This window comes from Sorex araneus, chromosome X, assembly GCF_027595985.1.
Source record: "Sorex araneus isolate mSorAra2 chromosome X, mSorAra2.pri, whole genome shotgun sequence".
NCBI lineage: Eukaryota > Metazoa > Chordata > Mammalia > Eulipotyphla > Soricidae > Sorex > Sorex araneus.
In genome coordinates this window covers 248695583-248710564 of record NC_073313.1, presented here as the reverse complement: position 1 = coordinate 248710564, position 14982 = coordinate 248695583, and the positions used below count along the sequence as shown (strand labels likewise).

The 14982-nt window shown below is 43.7% G+C and overlaps 1 protein-coding gene across 1 annotated transcript in view; it reads left to right on the top strand.

The window, feature by feature from the left end:
• PECR (peroxisomal trans-2-enoyl-CoA reductase) overlaps nt 1-14019 on the top strand; it is a 34202-nt gene extending 20183 nt beyond the window's left edge. The window contains exons 5-8 of the mRNA XM_004601434.2: nt 185-281; nt 3135-3245; nt 11442-11553; nt 13217-14019. Coding sequence (XP_004601491.2) covers nt 185-281; nt 3135-3245; nt 11442-11553; nt 13217-13302 — 406 coding nt within the window. The 3' untranslated portion in view covers nt 13303-14019. The remainder of the gene's footprint in view (nt 1-184; nt 282-3134; nt 3246-11441; nt 11554-13216) is intronic.
• The last annotated feature ends 963 nt before the right edge of the window (nt 14020-14982 follow it).

The following is a 14982-nucleotide window of genomic DNA, read 5'->3' as shown; positions in this document are numbered from 1 at the left end:
GCTTAAATGGAAAATCTGGTTCTTTTTCAATTGGAGGGGCAGACTTGGAAAGATACAGGCCTATATGAAGAATAAACTCTTATTGGGTTTATTCTGCCAGCTCATTGGCACCCTTGTTAGTTTAGATGCTAAGAAGATTCTTTGACAGAATGGGATTGTAATGTGTATATTTTGTCTTTGCAAGGCACACTGGAGCTGCCAGAGAAGGTATCTACAACCTCACCAAAACTTTAGCTATCGAATGGGCCAGCAGTGGAGTGAGAATCAACTGTGTTGCCCCAGTAAGTGAATGTTTGCTCTGAATATATTTCTGTGTGATTCCAGTTATACTTGCACTGTAGATGAGATAGTTAATGATCCCACATATGGGACAAAGTTAACTTCTAAAAAATAGATAAGCTTTGAAAGATTAATTTGTATTAGGGAAATACTCTTTGATTTGCAACCAGATTCTCAAGAAGGTTAAATCAAACCAATGACTCGCACTTCTAGCTGTACATTAGAAATATCTGTGAAATGTTATTGAAAAATAGTGACATATAGGTTTACTCCCAACTGTGTATCCCAGGAATCTGTAGTTTGAAAAACACCAAGAAAATTCAACTGCATGATGAAGATTGTAAACTATAGCTTTAAACAATAAATTCATCCAAAATATTGTGTTGTTTTTCTTGTTTTATCATAAATCCTCCATTGGGAGAAGAAACTTCAGGTCAGAATTCTTGGAAGTTTAGTGGAGAATTATATCTGAGTTAAGAAAATATATCTGACATGTATTGACTATTAGAGGGTAAATGATTACATGTTCAACTCCAAAACAATTATTTTCTTTCTGTGTGCATTTTCATATTTCGTTTGGTATATAGTTTAAGCCTGCTTGGATATTACATACTAGTTAGGTACTTCTAAAAAGACATTAAATGAAATACCTCATCTTGCAAAACTTAGCCCAAATGTCTTTTATAATGTCGTTACCAAATCCTGTTTCAGCATTTGCCATTTGAAGGCCATTATACAAGACTTCATGTGAGAAAAACGGGTTTATTCAGGGCCTGGAAACCCAAGAAGATGGCACACTTGTCTCAAAGGACCATCTTGCTTTCACATTGGGGATAGTTTTATATATATATATATATATATATATATATATATATATATAGGGCAGGTTGGGGAAGAGAGAAGGAAATTGTGGGGTCTGTAGCAGAATGGAGTCTGATAAACTTCAGCAGTTTTCTCAGAGGGCCTGTTTAGTCCTCCATGGGGCCAAAAGGAGCTGCTGGGTGGAAGGAAGAAGCTTCAGGAATCCTTTCAGAGGTCCCCTGGTTCTATCCTGCTCCCTCCATCCAGAGCTGGACCTGGTTGAACATCAAACACATAATTTACCAGAATAGTGAGGCAGCACAACAGTGGAAGGTTAGAAGAGATTCCTGAGGCCCTAGATGTAGTTTCTAACGTGTGCTGACAGTGTTGCTTACCATGGTGCTGATCATCCCTTCTTCAGGAACTCCTCATCTGTGGAGTTTATCTTTGGGTCTACCTCTGTAATATTTATAAGCATTGCAATCCACGCTACCCAATGGTAACAAAACCAACTGGTTTTTATAAGCTAATGGAAAAGTTTCATATCTGACAAATTTTAGTCTTCTAGCCAAAAATTTCAGGTCATTTCAGGTCTCATAGCTGATGTTGTATAACACACATCATATTAAGACAGTCACAAGACTTATTATCAGATTGAGTTCCACTCTTAATTTGATGCCTCTTAATTCTCTAAAAGTGTACTTCATGAAATCTTTCTCATGTTCGTCTTCCAAAGAACTTGTTAGGTTTAATGTCTAAATCTTAACACTTCTAGAAGATGCCATAATCCTTAAACCAAAGCTTATGAATTGTTTTATTGAAAACCAGTGTATTTGGACTGGAGAGACAGTATAGCAGGTAGGACACTAGCCTTGTATGTAGCTGACCTGAGTTCAATCCCTGGCATCCCATTTGGCCCCCTGTGCTCTACCAGGGGTGATCCCTGAGCATAGGGCCAGGAGTAAGTCCTGAGCACTACCAGATGTGGCCCAAAAAATAAAAGAAGGAAGGAAGGAAGAAGAGAGAGAGAGAGAGAGAGAGAGAGAGAGGGAGGGAGAGAGAAAACCAGTGTATTGTCAAAATATAATTGATAATTGGAGTGATTATTACGTCCACTTTCTTCATCTTACTTTGATTCCTGTTTCCTCTCTTGCTCATTAAGTTCTGTTGTAGCTATGAACCAATGACAAACAGCTTTAGCCCATATTATATAGTTCTTGAGTAATTTTCCTGTCCTTATAACCTCCCTCAAACCTAATAGAAAACAATTCTTTATTAAAATTCCATTTTTTTATCAAGGCACTGTGATTTACAATACTGTTTAACAATATTTTTATGTACACAATGTTGTCACCCCACCCCAACCCCCCGCCTCAGAGTGTCAGATTAGCGCCTTAGGCTTACTCTCAGGCCCTGTTGCCATGGGTCATTTCTTTCTTCTTGACAGTATTTCTTTATATTCCACACCTGACAGAGGTCATTCTGTGTCTCTCCCTCTCCTTCTGACTTCCTTCACTCAGCACGCTGCCCTCACGTTCCACCCATATAATGGGAAATCACATTATTTTTTCTGTTAGATTGATAATTAATGAAAATTGTAGTTGAGTGTTTTATTTGTGGTTGTGTTCTTGGTTAACAGTCAATGAAAATACTGCATGTTTTAAGTCTCATTTGCCCATGTCCTATAAAGCTGTAAAGCAGAATAGTGCAGCCAAAGAGGAATTAGACCCTCTGTTCCCAATTACTTACCTATCCAATCTAGTTATAGGATTATACTCTCAGAAATCCTGTCTTCCCTGAAAAAAACCTAAGACTTAACTGTTTATTAAGGTAGAGAGAGCCCCCAAATAACTATTCGGCTCATCCAGGTATGCGACTGAGACTGAGTGACCTTTGACACCGTTGAAGGAAAAATGCTCAGAAACGTTAACTTCTATTACCTTTAAGTCAGTTAATTTTTGTTACTATTTGATAGGCTGTTTTTATGTCTTTGCAGTTAAATTGAATTAATTACATGTACTTTATTCTGTTCCCTTTTTTATTTTTATACACAGGGAATAATTTATTCCCAGACTGCTTTCGACAACTATGGTCATTTGGCAAAAGACATGTTTGAAGGGTATTTTGAGAAAATCCCAGCTAAAAGACTTGGAGTTCCTCAGGAGGTAATGTCATTTCTAATATTGATCTAAACTCCTTTACACACACACACACACACACACACACACACACACACACATATGTACTTTGGATGTTGATGTCGCCTGTTTGACTCATAAAGAGCATCACTCCTACTGCCACCAGATCCTTTTCCTTCCTCTTCCTGGCTCTGAGAATATCCCGTTGTGCTTTGAGTGCTTCAACAGTTTTCACTCAGGAGCGAATGCCCTGTTAAGGAAGAATACCATGCCTGTTGTGTCATTGTACCTTTGAGCTACATTATTTTGTCTCGTGGCCTTTCGTGTAAACATGACCCAAAGTCATCCACGCAATTATGACAAAAGGATGTGCCTTATGGTGGCCAGATTGAAGTATGCAAAAATCAGCCACTCAAGTAGCAGCAGCAGCAACTGTACTAAAATGCAATAAAAGCAAAAGAAAAATCTTTGTATTTAATAATAAGAAAGAAACTAAAATTAAAATAGGAGCATTGGTATTTGGGAGGGGCGGAGGGCCATACCCAGTGGTAGTCAGACCTTACTCCTGGCTCTGTACTTAGAGAGCATCTGGGGTGATGAGGATCCAGCCGGGGTCGGCCACATGCAAGGCAAAAGCCTTACCTGCTGTACTGTCTCTCTGGCTCAAAAACCATCTAATTTTTAAAAGAAAATGTGTTCTAAATTCCTAAACTCACTTCCATGATTCATCTTATGTATATCTTTCCAGAAATTTACTCTGCATGCACAAAATATCCATCTTATTGATTTTAAAAAACAGAATATTTGTGTTCTTTTCTTCAACTGACACGTATGTACCAGAATATATTTAAGCAAGTTCTATTGTGCATTTGATTTGATTTGTGTTTTTAGTAATATAGTTAGCTGGAGCGATAGCACAGCGGTTGGGCTTTCGCCTTTCATGCAGCCAACCCGAGTTTGATTGCTCCGCCCTCTCAGAGAGCCGGGCAAGCTACCGAGAGTATCGAGCCTGAGTGGCAGAGCCTGGCAAGCTACTCGTGCGTATTGGACATGCCAAAAACAGTAACAAGAAGTCTCTCAATGAGAGATGTTACTGGTGCCTGCTTGAGCAAATCGATGAGCAACGGGATGACAGTGACATTGACCAGTAATATAGTGATTTTTCAGTGATTTTTTTTGTTTGGTTGGTTTTGGGGCCACACTTGGCTATGCTCAAGGACTGAATTCTGACTCGGTGCTCAGGAATCACTCCTGGTGACACTGAGGGGACAATATTTAGTGCCAGGAATCGAACCTAGGTGCATCACTTGCAAGGCAAGGGTCTACATTCTGTATTATCTCTCTTGCCCCTACTATCCTAATTCTCTGGTAAGCATGGTCAGGCACCACAGTCCGAGAGGGTACTTTCACGAAAGGGCATTTTGAGGAAATCCCACATAAAAGACTTGTAGTTCCTCAGGAGGTAATGGCATTTCTAATATTGATCTAAATGAGGTCCATTGTTGTTACTGTTTTTGGCACATCGAATATGCCATGGGTAACTTGACAGGATCTGCCGTGCAGGTGTGGTTTTATTTAAAGCATATGAAGAAAAATAGACTTGATGAAGATATAGAAATGGGACAGGGGAGACCACTTTAATGTCCTTTCTTAAAATTGAACTTTTTCTTTTTTGATAGTCAAGAAGTAAAAATTTCTTTTTTTAAATAATAGATTATTATTTTGGGGCACTGTGGCTTATAATAATATATTTATGGTAATTTCGTGTATTCTGGAATTACTCCTGGTAGGTTCAGGGACCATATGGGGTGCAGGGGATGGAGTCTGTTTTGGCCACGTGCCACGCAAGTGTCTTACATATTGTACTATCTCTTTGACCCTTGTACTATAGTTTCTTTATTTAGTCATTGCCTATTATACAAATGACTCCGTTGTTTCCATAGTTTGGAAATTGTAAATAGTGCTGCAATGAATATAAGAATACAAGTTTTTTTTTTTTTTTTCAGAATGGGTCCTTGGGATGCTAAAAAGCAGAATTCCTGGGTCATGGGAAAGCTCAGTTCTTAGTTTTCTGAGAAGTGTTCATATACTTTTCCCAAAAAATTGGGCCAGTTGATAACCCCTTGATTCATCACAGCAGTGGATGAGGATTCCTTCCCTCCCCCCCATCCATGTTAGTACTCGTTGTTTTTGTACTTCGTGATATGTGACAAAGGGCAACTGAAATTTCCTTAAGATTTCTCACTACAGTATGGAATATGAAACCCTGTTTCTGACCATTTCATAATATGTTTGCTGCTAAAGGTCAATGGTTTTTCTTTCTTACTAGACGTTTCACACAGAGATGATATTCAATATGTGGCATATTCAATTTGCCAAAAACAGTAACAAGTCTCACAATGGAGACGTTATTGGTGCCCGCTCGAGCAAATCGCTGAACAACTGGTTGACAGTGCTATAGTGCTACTGTCTATTATGTAATCCCATCAATGACCAAGATCTGGAGATTATATACAACAAAGCTCCCGGAAGCGTATGGTCCAACCCACTGATGTGCCTAAAGTAGCACACATGTGTTTGGTTTTAACATCATCATCATCATCCCGTTGATCATCGAATTTCTCAAGTGGTCTCAGTAACGTCTCCATTCATCCTAGCCCTGAGATTTTAGAAGCCTCTCTTTACTCGTCCTTCCCAATGGTGCCACATTGGAGTCCCTTTTAGGGTCAGGGGAATGAGACCCATCATTGTTACTGGTTTTGGCATATGAATACACCACAGGAAGTTTGTGAGGCTCTCCCATGGGGCTGGAAACTCAGTTGCTTGCCAGGTTCTCTCAGAGGGAGAACTAGGCTGTAAGATGTCTTCCGGGAGCTTGGTTTTATGGTCTCTGGATGTTGGTCATTTGATGGGATTACATGGCACCGGGGGGGGGGGGGGGCAGTCCCTGGGTGTGACCGCCTGGCTACTGGAAAATGGGGAATATGGGTGGAAGAGGCCCAGTCCCAATCCGAGCAGGCTTGGAGGTCTCAGCCCCGGGTCCTGCACACCTGGGTTCCTCTGCCGTTTCCTTCATGCGTGAGGTTCGTCCGAACATGTGGAGAGGGGCCTTGAGCATGGCTGTGGCTGGGCTCCAGAGATCTTTGGCTACGGGGGCTCTGCTTGGGGCGGGGAGAGAAACTGAAACCCACCGCCTCCGAGGGGCCCTGGTGAAGACAGCCAGGGCAGGGGCAAGAGACTCTGGTTTTAACATACCTGCTTGTATTCTCTGATATACGTTCTCCTTCCCTCTCAGAGAGCCCAGCAAGCTACCGAGAGTATCCCACCCTTATGGCAAAGCCTGGCAAGCTACCTGTGGCATATTTGATATGCCAAAAACAGTAATAACAAGTCTCACAATGGAGACATTACTGGTGCCTGTTCGAGCAAATCGGTAAACAGTGGGACCACAGTGCTACAGTATGATTATATGTATAGAATTTGGTTAATATACTTAAATCACTGTATCACTTGTCATCCCGTTGATCTTTGATTTGCTCAAGCAGGCACCAGTAATGTCTCCATTCCTCCTTGTCACGTGCTAGTGTAGCCCAATGGTATCAGCTCACTCCAGGAACACGAAGAGCCGCAAACCATTTGTTCACGGTTTTGACGAAGAAGTCTGACCGTATCATAGGTGGGCAGCCACGCAATCTTTTGATATCCCATGCAATCCACTTGTAACAGCTCTAGTCCAGCGGTCGTCTCTAAATCGCATTATGTATCCAGCCCATCTGATTTTCTACATCTTGGTAAATGAGACAGCATCCCTGATTCTTGATCGTCGACAGACGTCAGAACTCTGGATTCCTTCACTCACTTGAGTGAAACATGATACTCCAATCATAGCTCTTTCGGTTCCTCTTTGGGATACCTGAATAGCGTTCTCATCCTGTTTGCTTAGGGCCCAGGTCTCTGAGGCATATGTTAGTGCCAGAAGAATGGTGAAGTTGAAAAGATGTGCCTGGAGCCAGAGGTTCTTCGTCCTCTTAACCACTTCTTCGATGCTCTTGAAGGCATTCTATGCTGCTCTCTTCCTCCTGCGCATTCTGGCACCAAGTTGTTCCTCATGTTGAGTTCTTGACCCAGGTACACATAGCTGCTGCATTCGAGATGTTTGTTTCATTGAGAGCAAATGGAACGTCAAGGACTAGTTCGTTTTTCATGAACATTGTTTTGATGAGATTCAGCTGCAGTCCGACCTTTCCACACTTGCGGTCAAAATTGGCCAGCATTTGTGCCACTTGTCTAATGTTTGGTGTTATTAGAATGATGTCATTAGCGAAGCGGAGGTGGTGTAGTTGCTGACCGTCTATCTTCACTTCCCATTCCAGTTGTTGCATGACATTCTTGAGGGTGGCACCGAAGAGTTTTGGTGCAATGGTATCACCCTACCAAACCCCTCTCTTTACGTCATGATCACTTCCTTGTAGAATGGTGAGATCCTAGTGGTGAATCCGGAATACAGCTCACAGAGGATCCTGATATACTGAGTTTGAACGCCCCGTATGGCTAGGGCTTCGATGACCACTTCAGTCTAAACAGAATCGAAGGCCTTTAAATCTAATTGCCTATTCTCAGAAAATGTTTTCGGTGTCATCCATGTTTTACTGACCGCTCTTTGGACAAATTTAGATGACTCCTTCAAAAATTTTTGGCTCTTAAGGGAAGGAGAGATAGGGTTCCCTTCTGTGAGATCCAGATATAGAGAGAATTTGGGCCTCTGCCCTGTTTCCTTGTGTTTGTATCTTGCTTCCACCATGTTCTGACTTCCCCATACAGCAATGTCTTTTGGGGGGCCCAGAGCTTTCACACCAAGCTACTGAGCCAATTACTTCTCAGTGGCATACTTGAGGTCTGGGGTCAGAATGTATCGATGCTTTTACCAGGAACTTTCTAGAATTCTTTGTATTCTTCTTTTATTTGTTTCTGTATTTTGGGCCACACCGAACCATGCTCAGTGTTTACTTTTGGCTCTGAACTTGGGGATGACTCCTGATAGTGCTCCGAAGATCATATGGGGTGCTGGAGATGGAATGTAGGTTGGCTATGTGCAAGGCAAAACCCTACCCACTGTGTTCCCCTGAGTTCTCAGTATTTTTAAATATGGCTTGCAAAATATTGTGCACTAATTTGCAAGAGTCTCTTGTCCGCATGCCTGGCTGTCTTCCCTGCGGCCCCTCAGAGGGGATGGGCTCCAGCTTCCCTCCCCGCCCTGAGCAGAGCTCCCGGCAGCCAGAGACCACCAGAACCTAGCTACAGCCATGCTCAAGGCCCCTCTCCACACTTTTGGACAGACCTCATGCATGAAGGTACCTGCAGAGGAACCCAGGTGTGTGTAATCCCATCAACGGTCAACATCTAGAGACTTAAAAGCAAGCTCTCAGAAGTGCGCGGCCACAGAGTGGCCTGCTTCTTGTAGCCTGCTTCTCCCTCTGGGAGAAACTGGCAAGCTTCTGAGAGTTTCCTGCCCACATGGGACAGCCTTGCAAGCTTCCCATGGTGTATTCATATGCTAAAGCCAGTAACAAGCTGGATCTCATTCCCCTGACCCTGAAAGAGCCTCCAGTGTGACATCGTTGGGAGGGCCGAGTCGAGAGAGACTTCTAAGATCTCAGGGAAAGGAGGAATGGAGAGGTTAATGAGCCTGCTCGAGAAATCGACGACTAATGGGATTTTGTATCGTGATCATGAATTTGCAAATTAAGAAACTATGTGCCATGACCAGAGAGAGAATACGAAGTTTTCTCTGTATTTGCTTTTTTTTTTCTTTTTGGGTCATACCCAGCGATTCTCAGGGGTTATTCCTGGCTCTGCACTCAGAAATTACTCCTCGAGGTGCTCAGGGGACCATACGGGATGCTGGGAATCGAACCCGGGTTGGTCATGTGCAAGGCAAATGCCCTACCCACTGTACTATTGCTCCAGCCCCTCTGTATTTGTTTTGTACATTCCCGACTCAGGTATGATTCTGGGTCTGCTTCTGGTCCCCTGAACATTGCTTAGAGTGATTTCTGAGCACAGAGCAAGGAGTAATAAACCCTGAATACCCCTGGGTATGACCCAACTGTCCAACTTACCTCCATGTGCCATGGTGACTCAGTTTGTGAAGAGTCTGCTTTGAGTATGCACGTCTGAACATTTGGGGGATGTGTCAGACTTAGTCTGTTTGAGCAAGAAGACTACTCATCTTTTTTTGGAGGATAAGTGTGATTTCAGAGACTGGTATATTTCTGAGGTCATGGTTCCTTGGGTGAGAGGTCATGGTCACTGGGGAGAAAGGATGGCACTGACAAGGGAGTTTGTTGGACCGAATCTTTCTGACTTTTGACTTTCAGAACCAAGCAGCTCTCCGTGGGTGGTTAGTGAATCCTGGCCACTGGGCGGGTTGTCTTTGATGGACTGAACAGGGTAAATCTAGTTCTGATGCACCCTCGTGGCCATTGGTCATAACATGCTGCTTCCCCCGACCCAGGAAAGTGGGATTGAAATGAGTAATTCTATTCTAAAGCCATCTGACAGAAATGTAAGAAATCACACATGTCATTCGAGGGGAGGAGATTGAGGTCACAGTCATCAGTCTTTGGGGCCTCTGTGCATAGTGTTCGTTCCTGGCAGTGCTCAGTTCACGCACAGGTCACTTTAAGCTTCCCAGGAGCCACGTTCAGACAAGTAAGGTGCTGGAGAGATTGGCCATCAGTTAAGGCACTTAATCTGCATCTCACTGACCCTCGTCAAATCCCAACATCATATGTGGTCCCCCTGAGCACTGCCAGGGGACACTCCTGAGCACAGTGCCAGGAATAACCTCTGAGCACTGCCTGGTGTCTTCTCCCTGCCTCCCAAAAAGCAAATAAAAAAAAGAAAAAAAAAACAAAAAATATCTTTTGAACTTCATGCAATACATCTCAAACATTATCATTTCAACATGTGATCAATATCACTTGTATCATTTGTATCACTTGTCGTCCCGTTGCTCATCGATTTGCTCGAGTGGGAGCCAGTAATGTCTCCATTCGTCCCTGTCACGTGCTAGTGTAGCCCAATGGCGTCTGTTCCTTCCAGGACCACGAAGAGCATCAAATCGTTCGTTCAGGGTATTGATGAAGAAGTCAGACCATCTTGTAGGGGGGCAGGCAGGCATTCTTTTGACGTCCCATGGAATCCAGTCGGTAACGGCTCTAGTCCAGTGGTCATCTCCAAACTGCATTACGTGTCTGGCTCATCTGATTTTTGACGCCTTGGCAAATGAGGCAGCATTCCTGATCCTTGACTGTTGATTGTCAATCATCAATGGAGGTCGGAACCCTGGATTCCTTCTTTCAGTTGAGTGAAATGTGATCAAGATATAAACTATTAATGAGTCATTTCACTGTCTTCTTTTCATAGCAAGTCTTCAGAACCTGCTGTGTTTTTTTTTTTTTTTGCTTTTTGGGTCACACCCGTCAATGCACAGAGGTTATTCTTGGCTCTGCACTCAGGAATCACCCCTGGCGGTGCTCAGGGGACCATATGGGATGCTGGGAATCGAACCCGGGTCGGCCACGTGCAAGGCAAGCGCCCTACCCGCTGTGCTATTGCTCCAGCCCCCATGCTGTGTGTTTTATGCTGAGCAAATAATCTCAGTTTTCGAGCATTTGGGCAGTAGTCTCTTATGGCTAAAGCACTTGGTTTTATCTTTTATTTGAAATTTTTCTCACTCCCTCCCCTTTAGTTGTTGCAATGACCAGGGCATGAGCCCATATTTGAAGATTCCAGGGAGAAACCGAGAAAAGGCATGTATGTGATGATTAAAAAAACAAAAAGAGAGAGAGAGAAGAAGAAGAAAAGAAAAGAAAAAAGAAAAAAAATCCAGTGTGGAATGGAATGCTGAAGGTTGTGGAAGGAACTGGATTGTTTGTAATGAGAATGAGCAAGGCCTCAGCACTGTCTGTTTTTAGCTTCTTCCCATCATTTAGCTGATTCAGTACTGAGACTCCTTCGTCTCCTGCCACTTCCTCCCCTGATTTGAAGGATGTTCACATAGCGACAGGCAGTCCCTGAGGTTGCCGCAGCTCAGTGGGCACCCGAGCTGGAGAATTCCTGTGACAGTGCTGGGCTTCTTGACATGTTCGCTGCCATGGAGAGCAGCCCCGGTGCGGGGAGAGTGCTTTGCCTTGCTGCAGCCTGTGTTTCTGTCTGCAGATCTCTCCCTTGGTCTGCTTCCTGCTCTCGCCAGCGGCTTCCTATATCACCGGACAGTTGGTGGATGTGGATGGGGGCCAGTCCCTGTACAATCAGTCCTTTCAGATACCAGGTGAGCACTCCACACATGAGTCATCACTAGCTTGATGCCTTTTTGTGTTTAGGTTTGTGTTTAGGTTTCCGAAGTTCCTTAACTGGTTTCTTTAAAGGTGCGGGTTTTCTGGGCAGGAGTAGGTGCTCTCCCTTGCATGTGGTCCATTGGGCTTGATCCCAGACACTGAATATGATCCCCCCAATCTTACTGTTCCTGACGCTCCATGCTTCCGTTTTCAAATCTATCTGCCTACTCCTGAGGAAGGATGAAAAACTGAGGTGGGGGCAGGAGTGGGAAAGGATGATTTTTTTTTTTTGGTGGCCACACTCACTGGTGATCAAGGGCTAGACCTCTGGTCTTGGGGGTCTCTCCTGGCCTCCTGGCTGTGTATATGTGTGTGTATGTGTGTGGGGGGGTAGGGGGGCACACTATGCAGTGTTGGAGATCAAGCCTGGGCCTCCTACATGTAAAACATAAGCTCAGTTTGTTGAGCTCTGTCTAGCCCTGGGAGGATGATGACTTTGTTTGAGCCTTTCTATCACTATTCTGAGAGTCCCTCTTCTTTAGACTCCCTTATGCAAATATTCACGCTCAATCAAACCAGGGGTTATTTTTTTTTATTTTTATTTTTACTTTTGCTTTTTGGGCCACACCTGGCGATGCCCAGGGGTTACTCCTGGCTCTGCACTCTGGAATTACTCCTGGCGGTGCTCAGGGGACCATATGGGATGCTGGGAATCCAACCTGGGTCGGCCGCGTGCAAGGCAAACACCCTACTCGCTGTTCTATTGCTCCAGCTCCGTCAGGCCAGGAATTATTAATTTAGATTTATTTCTATCAGCCAGTGACCCAAAGGGGAAGGGGGGCCTTTCCCACAAGCTCATGGATTCCAAAATAGCAACAGGCCACTGGAAAAGGTAAATGGCAGACTGGATGCTGGAGAGGCTACTCATAAAGGAGCATATTTATAAAAATTATTCTTCCTGGGGCCAGATAGATGGTATGGCTGATAAGGTACTTGCCTTGCATACGGCCAATTCAGGGTCCATTCCTGGAACCCCATATAGTCCCTTGAGCACCATCAGGAGCAATCGCTGAGCACAGAGCCAGGAGTAAGCTCTGAGCACCAGCAGATATGGCCCCCGACCCCCCAAAGAACCAACACACGTTACTCTGCCTTAGAATGTAAGCCTTACCCAGTGCTCAACATGCCGGAGGCTGTCCCCTAGGGCACACACTGGACTTAAAAAAAGTGGGTCAAAGAAAGAGAAATGTCAAGTCCCCCTTTATTAGGTGAGACAGTGGGGCCCAGCAAAGGGAACTTCATGAAAGCCAGGAAGTGGCAGAACTGGGATTTCCTCAAAACCTCTATTATTTTTGGTAACAATTTCTGTTTTCTAATTTAGAAAGAAGAGAATCACGGAACATCAAAGTCACCCATGAGGGGCTGAGCAGTAAATAGCACAGTGGGTGGGGCACTTGCCTTGCATGTAGTTGACCCGGGTTTGATCCCCAGCATCCTATAAGGTTCCCTGAGCATCCCCAAAAGGGACCCCAGAGCTCAGAGGCACGAGTAACCCCTGAGCATCGCAGGGAATCGCCCAATCCCCCTGTGCCCTGACCTCCCTCCCCCCAAATCACAAATGAGAAAAGACGTGACTGGAGGTTTTCTTCTTCACAGATCATGACAACTGGCCTGTGGGACCAGGGGACCTTTCGGTTGTGAAAAGGATGAAGGAAGCTTTTAAGCAGAGGGCCAAGCTCTGAGCCAAGGAAGCAAAGGGGAGTTTCTGCAGGTGCCTCACCAGCTCGACATTACTTTCCTGTACTTCTCAGGAGCTTATATAATGTGTGTGGAAATCACTCTCTCCTGTTCAAATGTTATTGATTATACCTGGGTGAGATTTATTTCTGTAATCAAGTCCCCACTGATGCCTTTTCACTTGAGATTGAAAGCAGTTTGATAGGAGTGGAAGTGAATTTAAGGTTGTATTCGTACTCTTTTATTATTAAGAAAGATATTTTAAAAGTCTAAACCATTGAAAATTAATAATAGAGGTATCTTGACATCCTAGAGATTTTAATGTTTAACTTAAAGGCAAGAAATCTGCATTGTTGTATCAGTCTCATGCTTCAGACCTGAATTATGCAGTGTTCTTATTTTTTCATGCCAAATATTTCTGGATCAAGGAAGATTTTTGGTAAATTTTTCTGTCTTTTTTTTGTCATTAAGTTAAATTTATATAAACTGTATTACTGCAAGAAAAAATCCTTGCATTTTAATTTTCTGTTGCAGTGATGGATTTGTCTGGATTTCTTATCAAAAGTATTTCTTTTTTCCCATGTTTATTCCTTCTGAGCACCAATTTCCTGTATCAAATTCAAGGAGTTGAACCTTCTGTCAGTTATCCCAGTTTCTGAAATGCCACTCACAAATTCTATTTGTGCCTTTGTTGTTGTCCTAATTAAACCTATCTCAGTGCCCCTGTTTTGTCTCTCTGTCTCTCTTCCCTCCCCCTTTGCTCTACACAAACTCACACACATACACAAACACACACACACACACACACACACACAATCTGTCCACTTCCTGACCCTAGTTACTCTCTTTTGAGCAAAGTCACTATCTCCTTTGAATTTGAAACTCAGTGATTTCAGCATGAACGATTAACCAGCCTCTGGGTGATGGATCCAGAATCTGCCATTTTCTCAGAATCCTAGAGCCAAGTGTGTATGACTTGTGGGCTCTGACATTTAAGGAGGTTCTCACTTCCAAGTCTGCACAATTATAGAATTACTCAAGAGTGGACATACCTTACACCTTACATCTTGCCAGATGCTGTTAGCGTGGAAAGTTCCAATATCTTTCTTTTCCTCCGGGCTAGAATTTAGCAGTGATCTTCTGCAGGTGAAAACTGCATGGCTTTTGAATTATAAGCCACGAGGGGCTGAGAGTTTAGGAGGCCTTGTTTTTCAGATAACCTTCCATGGACTACAGCTAACCACCCCTTACCTTTCTAGAATGCCGTTATTTAGTTCTGCTGAAAGCATTTGGACTACATAAACGTAATAGAACTTATAATTCCTGTTTCAGGAACAAAGATGATGATCAAGATATTATTATAACTGTGCATCTGAGCTGGGGCGATAGTATAGTGGGTAGGGTATTTTCTTTGCAGCCTCCAGAGCTGGTTCAATCCCAGGCACCCGGTATGGACCCCTGAGCACCCCCAGGAGTAAGCCCTGAGAACTGCCGGGAAATGATCCAAACTCCCACTTCTCCCCCATCCCCAAAAGAGAGAAGCATAGAACTGAGCACGTAATTTTCATCATTACCTTCCCTGCAGGTAGCCTGCACCCTTCAAGTCAAGATCCTCTTCTTTTTTTTTTCTTTTTGGGTCACACCTGGCGATGCACAAGGGTTACTCCTGGCTCTGCACTCAGGAA